This window comes from Lutra lutra, chromosome 10 (genome assembly GCF_902655055.1).
Source record: "Lutra lutra chromosome 10, mLutLut1.2, whole genome shotgun sequence".
Classification (NCBI taxonomy): Eukaryota; Metazoa; Chordata; class Mammalia; order Carnivora; family Mustelidae; genus Lutra; species Lutra lutra.
The window spans coordinates 98,671,962-98,692,752 of record NC_062287.1 but is presented as its reverse complement, the minus strand read 5'-3'; the positions used below and the strand labels follow the sequence as shown (position 1 = coordinate 98,692,752).

The 20,791-nt window shown below is 43.5% G+C and overlaps 1 protein-coding gene across 1 annotated transcript in view; it reads right to left on the bottom strand.

Moving 5' to 3' along the window:
• Positions 1-3,872: 3,872 nt before the first annotated feature.
• Positions 3,873-20,791, bottom strand: part of PTPRJ (protein tyrosine phosphatase receptor type J) — a 162,667-nt gene continuing 145,748 nt past the window's right edge. The window contains exons 19-24 of the mRNA XM_047690924.1: positions 19,156-19,229; positions 18,918-19,052; positions 16,777-16,896; positions 13,332-13,492; positions 11,999-12,134; positions 3,873-7,443 (exon numbers count right to left, since the gene is read on the bottom strand). Coding sequence (XP_047546880.1) covers positions 7,285-7,443; positions 11,999-12,134; positions 13,332-13,492; positions 16,777-16,896; positions 18,918-19,052; positions 19,156-19,229 — 785 coding nt within the window. The 3' untranslated portion in view covers positions 3,873-7,284. The remainder of the gene's footprint in view (positions 7,444-11,998; positions 12,135-13,331; positions 13,493-16,776; positions 16,897-18,917; positions 19,053-19,155; positions 19,230-20,791) is intronic.

Here is a 20,791-nt window from a genome sequence, read left to right as displayed (position 1 = left end):
AGCAATGGTTGAAGTACAAGAGAGTGAACAAAACCGAGTGAAGCATCTTTTGATCTAGGTTTGGCACTAATACTGTCACTTGTGCCCTATCCACAAATCATCTGGCCTCATCCTGAGTCAAAGACAGGGGAGGGGAGTGTATTGGCCCACCACTGCCCTGTACACAATCGCCCACCTACCCCTCTGGCTTCTTACTGTGCTCTTACCTCCCCTGTCAGTTATGCTCCAAAGACCACAGTCTCCATGACCCCTTTTCAAAGCACCAAATGCATTCCTGCCTCAGGGCCTTGGCACACCCTGCCACTCCCTCTGATCCTTTCTCATTCAAGCTACAATGTATCAGCAGGTAGGTTTAATTCCTTTTAAATTTCCTGTCTCTCCAATAGGCCCTAAAATTCCACAAGGGCAATTACCATGTCTGTTTTGTTCACAAATGTATATACCTAGGGCCCACTGCCAGCCCACAGTAGATGACCAATACAAATTTAGGTTGATAAATGAATAGCTACCGCTTATTGGATATTTCATATATCCCAGGCACTGTGCTGAGTGTCACAGCAGCAAAATTATAACCACACTCATATAGGTAAAAAGTTGAAATGTCACCTCTTTTCTTACAGAACTTATCTTCAAGCCCCCTCTTTGCTGAATGGCCAAGTCTGAAACATAGGGTAGGCTCAGAAACTTCCCAGTCGGGCATGTGATGGCCAAGACCCTTGGAAAGATGCCGTCCTAGGGGCCTGAGTCTTTAAACTTCCTCAGGTTTGACAAGACATCAACTCACGCCCACCTCTCTCGGGCACCAGGGCTGTGTTTTCAGCAAACCCCAGATACTCCACTCCTGACACTCCAGGCAAACTTCAGCTTTCTGCCACCTGATGCGCATCAAAAGCAGAAGGTCTGTGATTTCCAGTCCGTTTGGGGAGGGGAAGAACTAAAGCTCAGGCTTCCAAACTGGGACCTGCATGATTCTTTAGCTCCACGTACATCCATCCAGAAGCATCTTTTCTTAAGGCAAAATGCTTTCTAGCCTCAACCAGGAATAATTAAATTATAATATACTCCAGATGTGTGTTTTTTGCCTATTGAGAAAATTAATTACAGCCACGGCTTCGGGCAGACCTGGACACACCAGGGGTACCATGCCTGGAAAACTGACCTGCATTCACATAGTGTTTGTCGGTAAACAGCTCAGGAATGTGCTGGAACTGTCCATGGTTTTGTTGCACTTGACAAGCAGGCCAGCGTGTAGCAGTAGTCCCCAGATAGCTGGGAGAGGTGAGGAGCATGGGGAGTGAGGGAGAGACAAAGAGTGCACATCATGGGCAAGGCAAGGTGCTGGAAGAACCCCTCTCAGTACCAACTAGGGCTGAGAACTACGGCTGTGGACCCCGTGTGGGGGGGGAGGGGGGTCAGATGGGGGAACTCTGTCTCCCACTGCAAGGGCTGTGTGTGCCCCTTTCCTGTGCGGTAAATTCTACCTCTGACTCGCATTCGCAGGACTTCAGTCCCATTAACCTGCCAGGTGTCTGATGGGACCCTTCCCTCTAGCCCATGTGACGCCACGTGACCACCATGCCATTTCCATCCAGAGAAGATAGTGAAGGTAAGTTACGGGCTTGTGTGCGAATGGGGTTATCTTTTTTTTTTTTTAAGATTTTACTTTTTTATTTGTCAGAGAGGGAGAGAGCGTACACAAGCAGGGGGAAGGGCAGACAGAGGCTCCGCAGAGCAGGGAGCCGGATGTGGGACTCTATCCCAGGACCCCGGGATCATGACCCAAGCAGAAGGCAGACACTTAACAGACTGAGCCAGTCACCGTCCCATGCATGTGGTTACTTACGTATAATGTCTACGTCTGCACACACACATGCACACACATGCACACACGCCTGGCCCATGTCTCGGCAGTGACAACCAGAGTCCCAGAGCTCTTGCCCTCCAGGCTCCCTCACCACTGCCAGGTGCGCTCACCCGACCTCCCGGCCTCCCGGACACACGGACACACGTTCTCCAGGTAACGCCGGTGCTTTCACGCCCCCAACGACCCCCACCTCCTCCTGCCAAAATTCCACTGGAGACTCGGCTCAGAAACCTCCAGCCTACCTTCTCCTGGAACCCCTCTTACCGGTGCCTGTCAACCTCCTGGGCATCTCCTGGGTTCCTTCTGTGTTTGCGCCACACGGGCCCCGCCTCCTGCTCACGGACCACCTCTGCTGCCTTTGTTCCTGCTTCTCCCGTGGCCCGCCTGCCCAGCGAGCACCGAGGTGTTCTGAGCGCGCTCTAGCCTCCCCACAAGCACCAGCGCGTGATGAGCCTGTGGCCAGCGCGTGGCCAGAGCATGAGCAGCGCGCCAGCAGCAGGTGGCCAATGCGTGGCCACCGCTGGGCAGAAAGCTTTCTCCTTGGCACAGGTGTGTACCTGCTTATGATCGTGTGAAAGCTACGAGTTGGTGCATCAGAGCATGAAATGCTTTTTCCTATTTTGACCACCTAACACACTAAAGATTTTATTTACTTACCTTATTGGTTCTGTTTCCCCTCACAAAATGTAAGCTTCATGAGGGCAAAGGTTTTTGCCCCTTTTGTTCATGGTGGAACCCTCGGCCGCTGAGGTGTAGTGGTTGGTGCATAGTAGACCCGGGAAATAAAAACTGCCCGCATTGCTACAGTATCCCAGCAATTCTGGGACTCCCCAGATCATCACCAAAACATCCTCAAAAACTCCTGGGGACTTGCCTATGGCATGCGTGCTGCCACCAAGTGGCAGAAGTTGGGTGTCTGTCCATCTGTCCACCCCCGCGTCCGACCCTCTGAGCATACATTCAGCCACATCTTAGAGGCACACTCACTTCCTCCAAGTCTCCTCTTCACATAGTCTCCCTGGATGTGTGTTTTGGGCTGAGTTATGTCTCTCCGGAGTTCATATGTTAAACTTCTAAGCCCAGTACCTCAGAATGTATTTGGAGATAGGGTCTTTAATGAAGGTGGGGAAATCGGAGAGGGAGACGAACCATGAGAGACGATGGACTCTGAGAAACAAACTGAGGGTTTCAGAGGGGAGGGGGGGGAAGTAAGTGAGCCCGGTGATGGGCACTAAGGAGGGCACGGATTGCATGGAGCACTGGGTGTTCTAAGCAAACAATGAATCATGGAACACTACATCAAAAACTAATGATGTACTGTAAAATAAAATTTAATTAAAAATTTTTTAAATAATGAGATTTTTTATTTAAAAAAAAAAAAAAGGAGGGGCGCCTGGGTGGCTCAGTGGGTTAAGCCGCTGCCTTCGGCTCAGGTCATGATCTCAGGGTCCTGGGATCGAGCCCCGCATCGGGCTCTCTGCTCAGCAGGGAGTCTGCTTCTCTCTCTCTCTCTGCCTGCCTCTCTGCCTACTTGTGATCTCTCTCTGTCAAATAAATAAATAAAATCTTTAAAAAAAAAAAAAGGGAGAGATGAGTATAGTAAACATTAAGTCATTGGGGGGCCTTAACTCTTTATGGCTGGTGTCCTGATAAAAAGAGGTGAGGACACAGACCCACACAGAGGAAAGATGGTGTGAGGACAAAGGGAGATGGTAGCCACCTGCAAGCCAAGGAGAGAGGCCTCAGAAGAAACCAGCTGGCAACACTTGGATCTTGGACTTCAGGCCCCCAGACTAGTGTGACAGTGAGTCTCTGTTGTTTTAGCCCCCTGGTCTGGGGCACTTTGTTGTGGCAGCCCGGAAACAAACACTAGGTAGAAAACCCAAAAGGACCCCATGTTATCGTTAAGGATGCCTCAAGTGGCAGGCTGGCTAGGACACGGCTTCGTCAATGAACTGGTGTGTGCACAAAGTAAAAAAGTGGGGGAGGGGGAGAAACAAAGGCACAACGTGTTGACATTTTTTTATATTTGGTATTTGTGAGTCTTTTTAAAAAAAATTTTCAGGCCATTTTTTTCCTTAAAAAAAAAAAAAGCAACCAACAGCAATACTCTGTACAAGTATAACAAACATTAGAAATATGCATCATTCCAAAATAGTTACAAGAAAATTACAGTTTTAGAGTCCATATCAACACATCCTGTTCCTATGTGCCCCCAAGAGAGAAAAGCTACAGTATGTCGAACACTTGACGGCTACACAGTCTGAAAACTCAGAACTTGGACTTTTGAGGCAAATCAACATCAGTCACCAAGACTCATTTAGCTCAATAAGCATACCCCAGCGCTGCAAAAGAAAACCAGGCTTTTACATCATCTCAGGTGAAAAGCAAACACGGACCGGCTGCATAACTGGCCCCCATCCCCCAGGAGCCTCTGACTCCATGAAGCCTGAATCCAGTGCAGTTAAATGTGCCAAAGTCCAGCCAGAGGTCGCCACGTGCCCACAGGGAACAGACCCCCAAATGTCATTTTCCACTGGTCCCTGTGTCACTAGGTTTACCTTTGGGGGCAAATGTCCTTGCTCTTGGGAGAAGGTACCAATGACCCAAATGCCCCCAACCAACTGACCACCAATCTTTCACTGATAACTAACCACATCCTGGCTATTTTTCTTTGTGCAACTGGCAAATACTGAAGCAGGGATGATCACACCATCTCTGCAATTCCACTGGATTCCTCAGATTTTAGTTCGCTATTCCTGGGAGGCTTTGGCACAGGAGCTCAAAAGCACCTTCTGTTTTCTATGGCCAACCTCCAGCCCACGTGTCCTTTATATTTACACAATTATCTTCCCTTTTCAAACACTGTGCTATAAATACCCTCACGACCCCCACTGGCCCCAAACCCAGTCCTCTTCAGGATGCAAAGAAGCATCGTGACCTTCATGTGACCTGCCACGTGGAATCCAGACCTCTAGACCACAAGCCTTCTTCCCAGGATCTGAGAGTGGCTTGCTGGGGCAGCTGCCCATTTCCCAAGCCCGTATCGGGCAGAAGGGAGGAGGATTTCTGGGTGTTTTTGTGTTTTTTATACAATAGGTTTACAATTACTGTTGCTTTAACCTTTTAAAAGGATTTTTAGACTTTTAAAGGGACTTGACACCTAAACTTACCCATCCCAGTGGCTTCCTGACAACTGAAGTGGAGAGGGGTATGGCCAAAAGAATTTCTGCCCAGGCAGGAGCCTCTCGATGGGGTCAAGGAACTCTCCAAGACCTGGGTACACTGAGGGGCAGACCAGTGTAAAGGTTTGGAAGCCATCTGCCCAAACCCGACATCACTCAGCAGTCTGGGATGGCGTGGCTTCCCTGATGCAGACCTCAAGAGCTGAAGGCCCCCCTGAAGCAGAGTCCAGAGGGCCATCCAGGCCCGTACCACCCAATCTTTTAAGGGCCTGATGCTAAATGAACTGCTTGCCACGAAAGAGAGCAAAGGATTCGGCAAAAAGTGCAATTTCTCTGTGGGAAGGAAGTTCTCCCCAAACGCGACACCTTCACCACCTCTCCTTTTAATCCTTTCAGTACCTCAAAGGGAAAAGGGGGACAAAAGACGTACAAGCGCTAAACCTCGGAACTGAATCAAGGGCGTTCAGTTGTGGTTCACCCTTCATGACCCACTAACATGTCCAGTCAGCTCTCAAGGTGCCAGTAGAGCGAGGAACACGGCAGGGGCAGGAGACGGGCTCCCCCAGGTCAACGGGGACCAGGGCACTCGGAGAAGACCCCGCCCCTGTTTTCACTCGGACACAATTGTCCTAAGTTTACAGCAGGATTTATTACTGTGGAAAACAGCCACAGGATTCCAGGAACCTGGCAATTCCTTCATAAGACCTTAAATTCTTCATTGCCTATAGGAGGAGAAACTCAAAACTTCTTCCAAATATAACCTGAGCCACAATATAAAATAAAAAGAAACAAATCCTTTCATGTTAATGCCTTGAGAAGTTTACAGATTATGTACCAATAAAATAAATCCACGTAAATTCTGAAATTCTTGGTGGATACAACACCTGAAGCCAAAAAAAAAAAAATTAATCTACATTTTAAAAAAATCAAAGTAATTACAGCAGCAGTATAGTGAAAAGAGGTTTTAAAAATAATTACATCTTTGATACAAATTCAAACTTTGTACACCTCAATTCAAAGGAATGACTGTTTTAAGAGTTTAGTATATATATATACAGTAGATATGGATGTGTGTCACTGCAGATAGACTAAAGCCAGTGGACTTTGAGGGAGGAGGGATTAGTCAGACACTGTTTTCACACTGAAGTGTTCACAGATTGCCACGCTTTTAAAAACACACACACACACACATATACACAGACACACAGACACACATAAAATGCCAACCTGAGTAAAACATTACTAAAAACCTAGAGCATCATGAATCACTAAATCACATATTGCACCTTTAAATAATCCTTCTTACCATTTACAGAAACAAGAAAAAGGATAAAACAGGGACAAGAAAAGGAGATCATGTCACTGTAGGGTTCCTTTGCTTCCCTCCCCCGACCCCACCCCACAAATTCTCAAGGTGATACCTGGTTTCCCCTCTCACTCAACCAATGGGCTGAAAATGTGGCCAACAGAAGTGTCTTTGGGGAAAAGTGGGAGGGAAAAGGGAAGAAAGAATAGAGCACAAAACAGGGGGGAGGTGAAGGGGAGGGGGAGGCCTCCTCTAGTCAAATGAGAACAGGAATGTTACTGAGAAGGCTGAACCTCAGATACTAAACTACTGTTTAAATATTCCGTATATTCCAATTATGAGATTCAATACAAAAATAGAGATATCTACTGAGTTTTGCCTGTGGAAGCATAATTCAGAAAAGGCACATGTTCAAATAGAAAACCCAGGCAGGAGAGGCACCATGTACCCCTCCCTACATGATAATCATCCACAATTATGTATTTTCCATCAGCTAGATTCCAAGATACAGTAGGTAAAAATAGACCTCTGATACTTAAAATATATTCAACCCAACACAATCCTGGCTTTAGCATGTGAATCATATAAAATAGTCTTTTTTAAAAAGAATCTGTTTTGAAAAAGAAAAAAAAAGTCATAGCTCACTTTTCCTGGTGTTCCATAATTCTTAAGAAAAAACAAACAAAAAAAAAGTGAACTCATCCCATTGGTGATCAGGAATGTAGTAGATTAACTCACCACCCATCCACAGCCCCTGTCAGCCCCAACTTCTCATCTGTCCTGTGCAGCCTCACACCCTCAAATTAGTTCTAACGAAACAGAACAAAGAATTAAGATATCAGACATATAAAAACATGTCCACATCGGGGCATTTTCCTTTGCTGTGGGTGTGACGGTCCGGGTAACTCCAGAAAGGTCTGACTTTGGGATTAGGCAATATAACCATTTGTCTTTCCAAACGCAGTCACAGGAGCAAGGTTTTCATAGATTGTCATTGCGGTTGTGTTCTGGTAGATGAGATCTACTTTTGAGTCCTTCTGGGATCTGATAATATCCAGAACACACTGGTTGAGGAAAACATACTGGTCCTGTAGAAGAGTAAAAAGAGAAAGCCAATGAGCGGAGAGGTCCCAGAGAGTATTACCACCCAAGGCTATTTTCAGATTACCACCACTCCCCCAAACCCACCAACCACCCCGCCACACACCCAGTGAACACTTCAAGTTCACGTTTATCAAGAAGCTGCCACATTCTGGTAAAATCTGAAACCACAGATAGCAAGATTCTCATCATCAATCATTCTTAACCAGAGGGACAGACTCCCCACACCTCCCCTCCCTAAGGAGGAGTCCCAGAATCTTGGGGAAGAGCAAAAAGGAATGTGGAAAAAATAATGCACATATACATTCAAACAAGAAAAAGTCCAGCAAGAATTACTTGGTTAGCGAGCATGTACTGTATAAGGAGTATATTGTGATTCTCAACAGAGGGAATGTGTTAAAGGGGGGTAAGCAGGGTAGAGTTCAGTGGGGACAACCTCAGGCAAGCTTGTCAGAATCTGCAGGTAGCCATTAAAAAGAAAGAGGAAGAAGAGGTATATGCTGACAGAAAGATCCATGATGCTATAAGAGAAAAAAAAATTACAGTGTAGTATTATATATAAAATAGGATTCAATTTTTTAAAAATACTCTGTGTTAATATCTAAAATATGTAAAGAACCTATACAATTCAACATCAAAAAAAATCTGATTAGAAATTGGGCAGAGCCATTTGTATGTCTTCATTGCACAGTACATTTGATGCTGTCCTGCCCTCCATTTTATCCTAAGCATATGGCATTTCCCCTTACGGATGATCAAAAAGGACCTATTTTCCTATAACTCTTTTTTGAGCCCCAAACAATGGGCTGTCTTTGATTGGAATCCCTTACCTTTGCTGCTAGTTAAAATACAGGCAACTGGAAATCTTTATTGCACAATGGCAAATTTGATGCTAAACCTATCTGTTGTTGTCTTAAATTATGGAATAATAGGGGCGCCTGGGTGGCTCAGTGGGTTAAGCCGCTGCCTTCGGCTCAGGTCATGATCCCAGGTCCTGGGTTCGAGCCCCACATCGGGCTTTCTGCTCAGCGGGGAGCCTGCTTCCTCCTCTCTCTCTGCCTGCCTCTCTGCCTACTTGTGATTTCTCTCTGTCAAATAAATAAATAAAATCTTTTAAAAAAAATTATGGAATAATAAAGAATGGCTATAAAAATGAAAAAAAAAAAAAAAAGAAATTGGGCAGAGGACCTGAATAGACATTTTTCCAAAGAAGATATAAAGATGGCCAACAGACACATGAAAAGATGCTCAATATCACTCATCATCAGGGAAATGCAAATCCAAACCACAATAAGATATCACCTCTCACCTGTCAGAATGGCAGGAAAAAAGGACAAAAAACAAAAAGGATACAAAGAAAAGGGAACACTCTTGCACTATTGGTGGAAATGTAAATTGGCACAGTCTCTGTGAAAAAAACAGTATGGAGTTTCCTCAAAAAAAATTAAAAATAGATATACCATTATAACCCAATAATTCCACTACTCGGTATTCACCCAAAGAAGACAAAAACACTAACTGAAAAAGATAGATGCAACCCCATGTTTATTGTAATATTATTCACAGTAGCCTAGATATGGAAGCAACCTAAGCATCCACTGATAGATGAATGGATAAAGAAGATGTGGTATAAATCAACAATGAAATATTACTCAGCCATAAAAAAGAGTGAAATTTTGCCATTTGTGACAACATGGACAGATCAACAGGGTATTATGTTAAGTGAAGTAAGATGGACAGAGAAAGACAAATATCCTTAGATTTCACTTAAACATAGAATCTAAAAATCGAAACAAACAAATAAAAAACAGAAACCAATCCACAAATACAGAGAACTGCTGATTGCCAGAAGGGAGGGAGACAGGGGATGGGCAAAATGGGGGAAGGGCAGTGGGAGGTACAGGCTTCCAGTTACAGGATGAATAAGCCAAGAGGCTAAAAGGTACAGCATAGAGAATCTAATCAGTGATATTGTAATAGCATTGTATGGTAACAGATGGTAGCTACACTTGCGGTGGGAATAACATTGCATATAGACTCATTGAATCACTATGTTGTACCCCTAATGTACTAAATGTACTAAAGTAACATTGTATGTCAACTGTACTTAGTTTATAAAAAGCAATAGCCAGAAGAAAAAAAAAATACTGTGTATGTGTGTGTGTGTGTACATGTTTTTCTACAGATGTACATAAAGAAACCTGTAATGATATATACAAACTGTAAGCATTGGCTATCTCTAGGGAGCGGGATTGGGGAAGAAAAAGTAATAGAGAAACATAATCCTGTTCTGTTAGATGTTTTATGATGAACAAGTTTACAGGGTGCCTGGAGGGCTCAGTCTGTCAAGCATCTGACTCTTGATTTCGGCTCAGGTCATGATATCAGCCCCACATGGGGCTCCACACTGGGGGCACAGAGCCTGGTTAAGATTCTCTCTCTACCGATGCAAAAAAAGGGGAACCCTCCTACACTGTTGGTGAGAAAGCAAGCTGGTGCAGTCACTCTGGAAAACAGCATGGAGGTTCCTCAAAAAGTTGAAAATAGAGCTACCCTGTGACCCAGCAATCGCACTACTGGGTATTTACCCTAAAGATACAAATGTAGTGATCCGAAGGGGCACGTGCACCCAAATGTTTATAGCAGCAATGTCCACAATAGCCAAACTATGGAAAGAACTTAGATATCCATCAACAGATGAATGGATAAAGAAGATGTGAGATATATATATATACACACACACACACACACACACACACACACATATACATACAATGGAATACTATGCAACCATCAAAAGAAATGAAATCTTGCCATTTGCAACAATTAGGATGGAACTAGATGGTATTATGCTGAGCGAAACAAGTCAATCAGAGAAAGACAATTATCATATGATCTCCCTGATATGAGAAATTTGAGAAGCAGGGTGGGGGGGGTTGGTTGGTAGGGAAGGAAAAAATGAAACAAGATGAGATCGAGAAGGAAACAAACCATAAGAGACTCTTAGTCTCAAAAAACAAACTGAGGGTTGCTGGGGGTGTAGGAAGGTGTGGAGAGGGTGGCTGGGTTATGAACATTGGGGAGGGTATGTTCTATGGTGAGTGCTGTGAAGTGTGTAAGCCTGATGATTCACAAACTTGTACCCCTGGGGCAACTAATACATTATATGTTAATAAAAATAATTCTTAAAAAAAGTAAAAAACAAAACAAGTAAACATTCCTCACACTGCAAAAAAAAAAAAAAAAATTCTCTCTCTACCTCTTCCCCCCACTCCCACCACACCTGCTCATGCAAGCGTGCTCTCTCTCTCAAAAATTTTTAAAAATAAAATTTTTTTAAAATAAACACATTTACATTACTTTCAAACTATAAAAGAAAACAAACAAAAGACTTTGTAAGTAGGTGTAAGATTTCTGGGTGTCTCAAAAGGGAATAAAAGACTGAGTCCTGGGGCGCCTGGGTGGCTCAGTGGGTTAAGCCGCTGCCTTCGGCTCAGGTCATGATCTCAGGGTCCTGGGATCGAGTCCCGCATCGGGCTCTCTGCTCAGCAGGAAGCCTGCTTCCCTCTCTCTCTCTCTCTGCCTGCCTCTCCGTCTGCTTGTGATCTCTCTCTGTCAAATAAATAAATAAAATCTTTAAAAAAAAAAAAAAAGACTGAGTCCTACTCTACGTTAGTATAGCAGAAAAAAGAAAATCTCTCTTCTGGACAACACAGAGGTGAATTCCACTCTTTGTACCACAACCGTGCCACTCACCCCAAAGCACACAATGTACCCAGGCCTCCAGAATATTCCCTGCTAGACTCAAAAACACAGCACATATTCATGGAGTTCTAAATCGGTACAGGGCGACAGCCTGATACAAAATTAATATTCTGCTCTCATCCCAGTCAAGACGTGTTCCACTCCTACAGCATCAAGGAAGGCGATTTCTCATTATGGTTGTTGAGAATGTGACTCGAAAACAATGTTTATCAGGAACATCTCAGGGAAAGCCAAATCCAATGGTCTTACCCAACTGACATTGTAGATATTAAGCATTCATCTTCTCAATTGGCCAGCCACCCCCCTATAGCTATGATAATTGCCGTTGTGTAATATTTCCTTGCTGGGTGAGGATACACAGTGGTATGAATGCAGCCACATCCATTTCATTCACATCGTTAACATCTGATGAGTCCGTTCAGGAGCTCATTTTAAGGATGGTCAGACCTTCTTAGAAACAAAGTGTGATAATACCAGTTTTATGAGTTTACAACCCAGAAGCCGAAGTTCAGATTATGTGATGAGTGAGTAGCTGCAAGGTAGGGAATCCTAACATTATCTTGGTTTGTATAGTTCCATTGCTGATATCAGTTACCACTATCTCACTATATCAAATCATTCAATCACACATCAGTTAAGGATCTTAAAGAATGCCTCACAGCCCAGAGCCAGAAAGATGTAGAAGGGTGAAATGTCTTAACTCAAGAATGTGATATGATGCAACCTTCTAAAAACAGATTGGAAAGGCAGCCTGCCAAACACAGAGCTTGGCCTCACCTCTGTTTGCACCATTAAGGGCCTATGCATTCGAAGGTCATACACAATCCCATACACATCCACTGTGTTCTCATTCTCTATCTGGTAGATAAGACGGTCGATGGCAATGAATGTGCCTGTCCTTCCAACGCCAGCACTGAAGAGAAAAAGAAATGAGCACATCACCATGGGTTACTTGAACATAAAACTCTCAAATGTCCCCCTTCGTACATATATCTTGCTCTCCCCCACTATCAACACCAAGGATGGTTAAACATCTGCTCTACTGAAATCCTGACAAGTGGGACTGCATTAGCTTGGGACTGGGACCCCAGCCATAAGGTTCATTTTGAGTCAAATGCCACAAATAAAACATCTTGCTAGACCTTAAATCTTAGTGTCGTTCAAGTCACCACCATAACCTAGGATGGCAAGTTTCATCAACTTATGGGGCCACAAAACCCCTCTCTTCTTCTGCCCTAAATTAATTTCTTTAGCTTAAAAGCTAGGGTCCTATTGTTCTAAAGAAGGAAGGGGGTGGAAGGGTAAACTTTTTCTGTAAAGGACCAGATAATAAATATCCTTGGCTTTGCAGGCAAAATGGCCTCTTTCTGCCATTTTAGCATGAAAGTAACTATAGATAATACATAAGTGAGCATGGTCCTGTTCCAATAAAACTTTATTTACAAAAATAGGTAGCCAAAGACATTGTGGTGATGGACCCGTATACATTAATTTACACATAGGTTTTGTATGCCCAAAAGAATTCATTAATAAATCAATAAAATGAACTAGAACTATGTGCTCCAACTTTGTTAAGTAACAAACCAAAATGCTAAAAGAAGAAAGGAGGTTGCAGAGTGATGTCTGTATCATAAAATCTGGTAAAAGTAAAAAGCTATATAAAACCCACAGATACATATCAAATAAAATACAAAAGCATGCAAAGGAATGATTCAGATCCATGTTAGGACCATGTTTAACTGTGTAGGAAGGAGACTGATAAGTAGAGACTTCATGACTGTAAGATCTTACTAATAAAAAAAAAACACATGACCTCATTTTATACTTTATTAGACTGCTGATTGAACTATTTTGTAAAACTGAACTATTTTATAAGAAAATGTTATAAATAAGAAATAAGAGTACACTGTAGTTTAAAAAGAAAAAAACAGAGGCAATGTACCAGATCTGGTCCACAGGTTATATAGTTTGCCAACCCCTGTTCCATTCCTGGTCCCTTATACAAACCGTTCTTGAATTTGCAAATGCCTACTGCGTTCCTTCTTGGGCCTTGCTTTTCTAAAGTGTGATGGCACTTGAAATCTGTCACACACGGAGCACATCTGCATACCTGCAGTGGACCAGAATGGGTGACTCAGGAGGACTCTGTTTCATGTAGTCACGAACAAGGTACCGAAAGTTAATGAGCAGGTCCGTGGTGTCGGGAACGCCGTGGTCCGGCCAGGAGGTGAAATGGAACTGTCGCAGAGGGTGACTCTCACTTGTCTGGATCTAAAAGCCAAGAAAGAGGTAAGCGTCCGAGAAGGCCTAGTGAAACGGAGCCATCCCGGGATGCCGAGCTGCACGGGATGGCTGACTGTCAGCTAGATAGGAGTGGTTACTAAAAGTTGCAATTTTACATTGCTACAACAATGGATAAAGTGCTTGCCCAGACTCTGATGTGCTCATCAAAGCCCACAATACGCTCCAGAAGGAGGGGTTCTCACCCTCCCATTAAGATTCCAAAAAGTGAAGTGACTCCCCCACACTCAGCTCAGAGGCAGCCTCTTCCTAGGACCCTGAGTTCAGACCTTCCTTTCCCATAGCAGGTGCCTGCCTGTAATGCACTCACAGTCTTAGACCTACAGCTCCTTGGAGCCTCCAGAAGCTCATCCCTGAACCCACCTGGGAATGTCATCAACCAAAACACCAAAAATGAATTATACTGATATGGCTCTAATAATCAGAACCTTTGGGGCACGGGCTGCCTCACAATCTGCATGCCTTCCGGAGAGTCTCATGAAGGAGCAGGTAGCTAGTGAGCACTAAGTAAATATTTAGAATTGCAGGAGTTTGAGAAAAGGAACTCCCCGCCCCCAACACACAAAAAAACACATCTATTTCAACATCGGACAGACAATAGAAAGTGGATCTTGTTGTAACAGAGTGAGTGATGACACAGGCTGGTTTCCTACCACGGACAAAGGCAGGCACCTGTTATTACCAGAATTCCACCCAGGCTGAACCATTCCTGTCCCGATTCAACTGTGCTCATTATGCCCAGCCCTGGGCACTGAGCTCAGCCTCATACCTACATCTGGACTCTAGGCATTTCCATCTCCTTTATGAGAGCTACCTTTGGAAGCTTCTCATATATACATTATATACTTTATACAAAAAAATATACATTTTTAATGTATATACATTACAAAAGCAGTGCATTCACATTGTTCAAAATATGGGAAAAGAGTAGAGAAAAAAGGCAGAGTGAAGGAGAGGGTACTGTGAAGTCTTATACACACAAAGGGGACAGTCACAAACTGAACCACAAGTATTCATCCAAAGAAGGAAAGCAGCTGTGAGAGACAAGTGGACAGGGAGGTGTAGGGGGAGGTCAGACTTTTCAGCATTATTTCTACAGAGGGTGGCCAGGGGCTCAACTTAGGGGTGGCAGTCAAAAGAAACTTTTAGTTCTATCTGCTGTGTTCCCACTTTTAAGAAGGAAAATATATTCATGCACTTTGTGTAATTAAAAAGGAGTCTTAGGGGGAAAAGTGGTATTTTACTAAATGCTACGTGGTCTCCTGGATCATTCGATCCTGGAACAGGAAAGGGCTTTAGGGGAAAAATATGAAATCCAAATGAAGTCCAGAGTTTAGTTAAAAGATGATAACATCGTGGTAATTTTGTTTAAATGATGTGAACAAAGCCACCCATGATTCCCCTCCCGCAAGGGGATTCTCCTCCCCAAGCACGAAAGCAACCAAGGATAACCTGGTTTGGTTAAAATGGGCAAAATCTATAGAATAAGTGCATTATGAGGGTTTCTCAACCACTATGTGCTCCATCAACGTGTGATAACAGCTTTGACAGCACCTCTAGGGGAGAAATTGAAATATTAATTGAAGCCAACTCCTTTGAGACACAGTACGCAGTGAAGAATTAATACTTAATATACTATCCTGTCTCCGTGACTTTTGGAATCTTCAAGGATAATTCTTGTCAACTAGAACCTAACCCACCAACCTCCCACAAAAGTTAACTCCACTGACTCTACTCCCAGGCTTTTCTTTGGTGCATTATTCACAATATGCATAGACGTTTGTCTCCCGGTGTGTTTCACTTAATTGCAATCTCGCATCTCTCCATGGTAATTACGCATTACACAGTCTATGTAGCCATCATTTCTAATAGCTAAATAATGATACACTGACTAGATAACCTATAGTTTAGTTATCTATTCTCTGAAAGCTAGATATTTGAACAGGATCCAAATCTTCCCTCCATTGTAAATAACGCCGAGATTCCTCTTTGTGAATAATAAGCCTTGTCCTCTATTTCAGATTATTACTTTAAGACAGACTCTCAAATGTTAAACCACCAGATCAAAGGAGAATGGTCATTTTGATGCTTTTGATATAAACCGCAAAGGGCTATACCAATTTACACACTCACCAAAAGATATCAATGTGGCTTCATTGCCTCTATTTCTAGACACCCTATTAAAAAAAGGACACAGGGGCACCTGGGTGGCTCAGTCAGTTAAGCGGCTGCCTTTGGCTCAGGTCATGATCCCAGGGTCCTGGGATTGAGTCCTGCATCGGCCTCCCTGCTCAGTGGAGAGCCTGCTTCTCCCTCTCCCTCTGCCTGCCAATCTGCCTACTTGTGCTCTATCTCTTGGTCAAATAAATAAATAAAATCTTTTTAAAAAAAGAAAAAAGAAAAGAAAAAAGGACACATAATCTGACTTCCTGAAGTATCTTCACCATGTAATTGGATTTTTTTTCCCTAACTTTTGGCGGGGGCTGGGGGGTAGGGGGTGGTGAGGCCATGTCTATACGCCCAGAAATCTTATTAACGTAACCACTCTCATAAACTGCTCCCAACTGCAAATTGCCACTCCTGAGGTCAAATTTGCAACCAAAAGGGCCTCAGTTTGTAACAAAAACTCTATAAGCAAGTCACCTGAAAGCGGAAGGTACAGTGGCTGCTGCTGACCCTTGTTCTTAAGATTCATCTCATTCTGGAATAACATACAGTAACAAAAACAAACACAAACAAAACACCAGACTGAGAAAAAACAGAACAAGCTGGTGGCTGCCAGAGGGGAAGTGGGTCAGGGGTGGGCAAAAGGGGTAAAGGGGACTAAGACCCACAAACTCCCACTTACAAAATGTGTAAGTCACGGGGACGAAGAGGACAGCGTAGGGAATAGAATCAATAATGTTGTAATAAGGTTGTATGGTGACAGATGGGGACTACACTTACTCCAGTGAGCACCACATAAAGTATGTAATTATTGGGTCACTATGTCGTACACCTGAAACTAACGTAATATTCTATGTCAACTACACTTCAAAAGGGAAAAATAAAAAAATAACATGAACTTCCTCTTAAGAAAGTTAAAGCTAAGGGCTGCTTTAGAGTGTATGCAGATAGTTTTCATTCTGTGAAAAGAGAGCAAAAGTATTTTTCTGATACATAACAAAAAATATATAAATAACGCCGAGAATATCACCCCAAACTACTATAGGGTCTTCTTATCTGAGGCCTATCCATCTTGGCCTTTTACTTACGTTTTTCACCGTGAAGTCTCTGATGGTCCATTCTGGAAGAACGACTTCTGATGTCATTGCCACCGTTATGTCCCCATAGTCCTGAGCCTGCTTGGAGGGCCAGTACTCCTCACATTTGGTCTAGAGTAAAATTGCATTTTTATTCAAAAAGTCAGGTCGCACCGTCCGCCATCACTACAGCTTCATAAGGGAGACTGGCTATTGGAAACTGGCATCAGAGACTGGGTCAGCCCTTTAGCTGGGTTCTGTCAGACCCCCAAAATTGTTTTTTAATTTACAATTATGGCCAACTCTTTTACAATTGGGAGGTTTCTCATAAAATTCCAGATTCCCAGCTCCTCCTGAGAACTCAGAAGATCTGGCCCACCCTGAGCCCCCATTTCTGCATGAAAATGGATTTAGAGCAGAACAGTCATTGTCCCTTCTCTGAGGACACAGTCCCAGCTGGCTTCCTTCGGCTCCGACTGCCGCCAGCCCACGACTGTCCTCCGAACTAAATTCAGACTGACCCATAACCCCGTGCAGCTAAAAGAAATGAGAACCTTCCCTAGTACTTTCAGACCCACACTAATTAGAATACAAATACAGACACGAATAAAAAGAATCAAATTAAATCACTCCAGGTCTTCAATTTAAATAAATCAGTGGGCAGATGTAAACAATAAAAATCTGGAAACATCTGCTCTGCAAGAATATTTGAATCTCTAATTTGAAAGCTGACTTAATACACCCACACAAACACATACTCTTTCTCCCTCCTCCATTCCCCCTCCCCGCCTTTCCGAGGTGAGTTCTACTGCAGGTGCCGTCCAAACCCGATTATCTGACTCGCCCCGGGGAGGTCTATTTTGCTCTAAAAACAGATGCCCAGACTCCACCTCCAGGCTTCTGACTCTGGCTGGGGATCTGTATTTTTTTTAAAAGATCCCAGTTTCCAGACCACTGCTCCCACAAAGAGCACAGGACTCAAGACACACAATGACATGGAGCTGATGCCCTCAGCTCAGCCTCTTCCCAGCTGAGTGTCTGCTGCTACCGTGTGGGCAAGTTCTTAAGTTCTCTGAGCCTCAGTTTCCCCATCTACACAATAATTATAAAGGAGCACTGTTAGAGGAAAGAAATAACATACATTAAATAAAGTGACTGCTCCCTTTCTTTTTTACCTGGAGCCAGTAAATCCACTTCTCCCCTGACTTGAGATAAACAACAAATATGTTCCCCATTCATTCAACTACATCATTTTCATTTGCCTAACACTGATTTATGAAACTGTTCCACGGGGTAGGCCTTGAGCTCCATCACACCATAAAGTTTATTTGCATTCATAAGCAAAGTTCTTTTGTTTGCATGACAGCCTGTTCTCTGGATGCAAGGAAGTGAGGCAGAACACGGGCTTCTATACCCAGAGCCATGTGAAAATGGGAACCACATCTTAGGGCTCACTGTTATCTCTTCCTCCCCCATCCCCAGCCTGTAGCACAGCACCCTACACATACTTGGGGCAGGGTAAACATCTGCTAAATTAAAGCGAAATGAAGAATATTAAAAGGGGAGAGGGGAGAGCTGAGACTTATCTGGGGAGGAGTCTGAGATCTGGGGTAGAGGAGGGGTTCCAGTGTTAAAAGCTATGTTTGATCACCAAGTTGGGGTTCCAGTGTTAAAAGCTATGTTTGATCACCAAGTTGGTCGAATCCCTCATCTCACAGATGAGATGCTGGCTGCTTAGAGACACAAAGGGCTGGCGCCCACTCCCAGCATGGAAATGACCCCGTGCTCCAGCCCCACGAGCTCTGCGTGGAGCTGACCGCACTCCCACTACTTGTAACTCCAGCAGCAACCTTGTGAATAGAGAACATTGCTATTCATCCACAAAAGAAGGTAACAGTAAAATGCTTTTTTTTTTTTTTTAAAGATATTTTTAAACTTTTCTCTTAGAGGAGAAAAAGACAGAAAATGAGTTTCTAAGAAGAGAGGTACTGATGGTTGGGGGAGTGTTTTCTTTAGAAAGACAAATGCTTCTTAAGATACCCCTTCACCACAGTCGAAATGAATGCATTAATTTAATTAAATAATTTAAATTAAAATAATTAAATAAAATAAATTTTAAAATAACTTAAGTAAAAAATAAACGAAACACTTACCCTTCCCTGTTCGACACATTTGGTCAACATAACAACGGCATATACATTTTTCTCCCAAACCATACGCCAGAAATCTTTCAAAGTGTTGGGCAAAGGCCCTTGTGTGGCAATGAAATCTTTCTTGGAATGGTAGCCCTAGAAAATGGGAAGCAACCCAAATTCAGTGTCAAAGACACAAGGAGGAGCCCCAAGGATTTCACCCGAACAAGCCATGCTCTGGGCTCATCTCCCCACTTACGGGCATGTAGTTGGCATTGATGTAGTCATCAGCTGAGTGGGTCTGGATGGAAAGCTTGACGCGGGAAATATCATCTGTGGCATTGAGAGAAAAATGTCCTCATTAGAAATATTTGAGGAGAGTTACACACAAGAGAGAAAAGTACAAAATGGCAACACAGGGGCTCCTCTCACATCCTGAAGGTGTGACACATGGCATTTTATGGAGATGGCCTACTTGATCCTTATAGTCAGCACAAGTGACTGGCACAGAGGAGTCAGGCAATTGCCTGCAGAAGCCCAGCAGACCTACGCACTGGCAGAGCCAGGATTCGAACCCCAGGCAGCCTGCAGCGAGGGTCCGAGCTCTTCATCATGCCAGACCTCCTTCTCAGACAACACCAACCTACTGCTATTAGCATCCTTGGTGTGTGTGTCACAAGCCAAGAGATGCACTGAGCAATTGTATTTATTCCTCAAAACCACCCTTCTGGCTTTTATGCCCATTTTACAAATGAGGAAACTGAGGGTCTGTGAGATTAAGTACTAATGTCTGGTCAAAGACACTCAGAATTCAAATCTAGTGCTCTTCCCACGAAGGAAAGGTTTGCATACTTTCTCTATTCTCTTAAAAATGTCATTACAAAAAGTACCAAATTCAGGCATAAACTGAATGTGGAAGACAACTATGGGTGGGAAGATCTAAAACACAAAATCCTTGTGTTTTCATCTTAAAAATACACACACAATTTATCAGTTGCGTATAAAAACTACAAAAGTAAATGCACACACAAGCTTGCCCAACTCAAGAAGTAATGTTAGAATTTCAAATGTAATCAGTAGCATCACCTGTGTGTCCCTGCCTCTGATCACACATTATCTCACCCTCCCCTGGACAAAATAACACAATTCCAAACTCAGTGACCTACATGAGTTTCAGCCCAAAACTCTCCCAAACTCTGGATCTGAAAATCTCTGCAACATTCACAGGAACAGGCCAACGATCCTGAGTTAACCATGGACAGGCCGTTCTGAGGCACTTCCCACCAGCCTGATTTTGAAAGCACTTTTCTTGGAACGAGGGTCAGTACCTGCTGTCAGTACAAGGACAGACGGCAGGAGGCACAAAGAGAAAGAATGCAGAAGCTAAAAAATCCTGAATCTAAGCAGAAGTTAACGTTTTAGACCGGAAAAGAAAAACACAGCTTCGAAGAAAAAAGACAATGTCTCTAAATGTCCTCGTGGAAAAATCATTCACAGAGCCTATAAATGACAGCGAAAATCAGAACACAGCTGCAATCTATTGATAAGTTCTTCATGCCCTAATTCCCACCCTAGAGAGACCACAAAGAGCTTTCTGTGGAGGAGGGCTGACATTTCATCTCCACGGATGATGTGATAAATCACTCTCATTTTAAACCCCATTTGCTTTGTTGGATGTTATCCCCATCCATTAGGCAGACATTGTTACTTTTCCAATATGTGAATTCAAATACAAGTCCTGTTTAGCTGTGGAATGCTCTCATCAGCCCACCAGAGATGTATCTGGATAAACAGAAAGCATTACTCCCGTCCTCCTCCTGCTCCCTTCCTTTCCAGAGCAACAGTAGCTGAAATGAGGGGCTTTAAGAGAGAGGGGATAAGAGCAGGGACTCTGG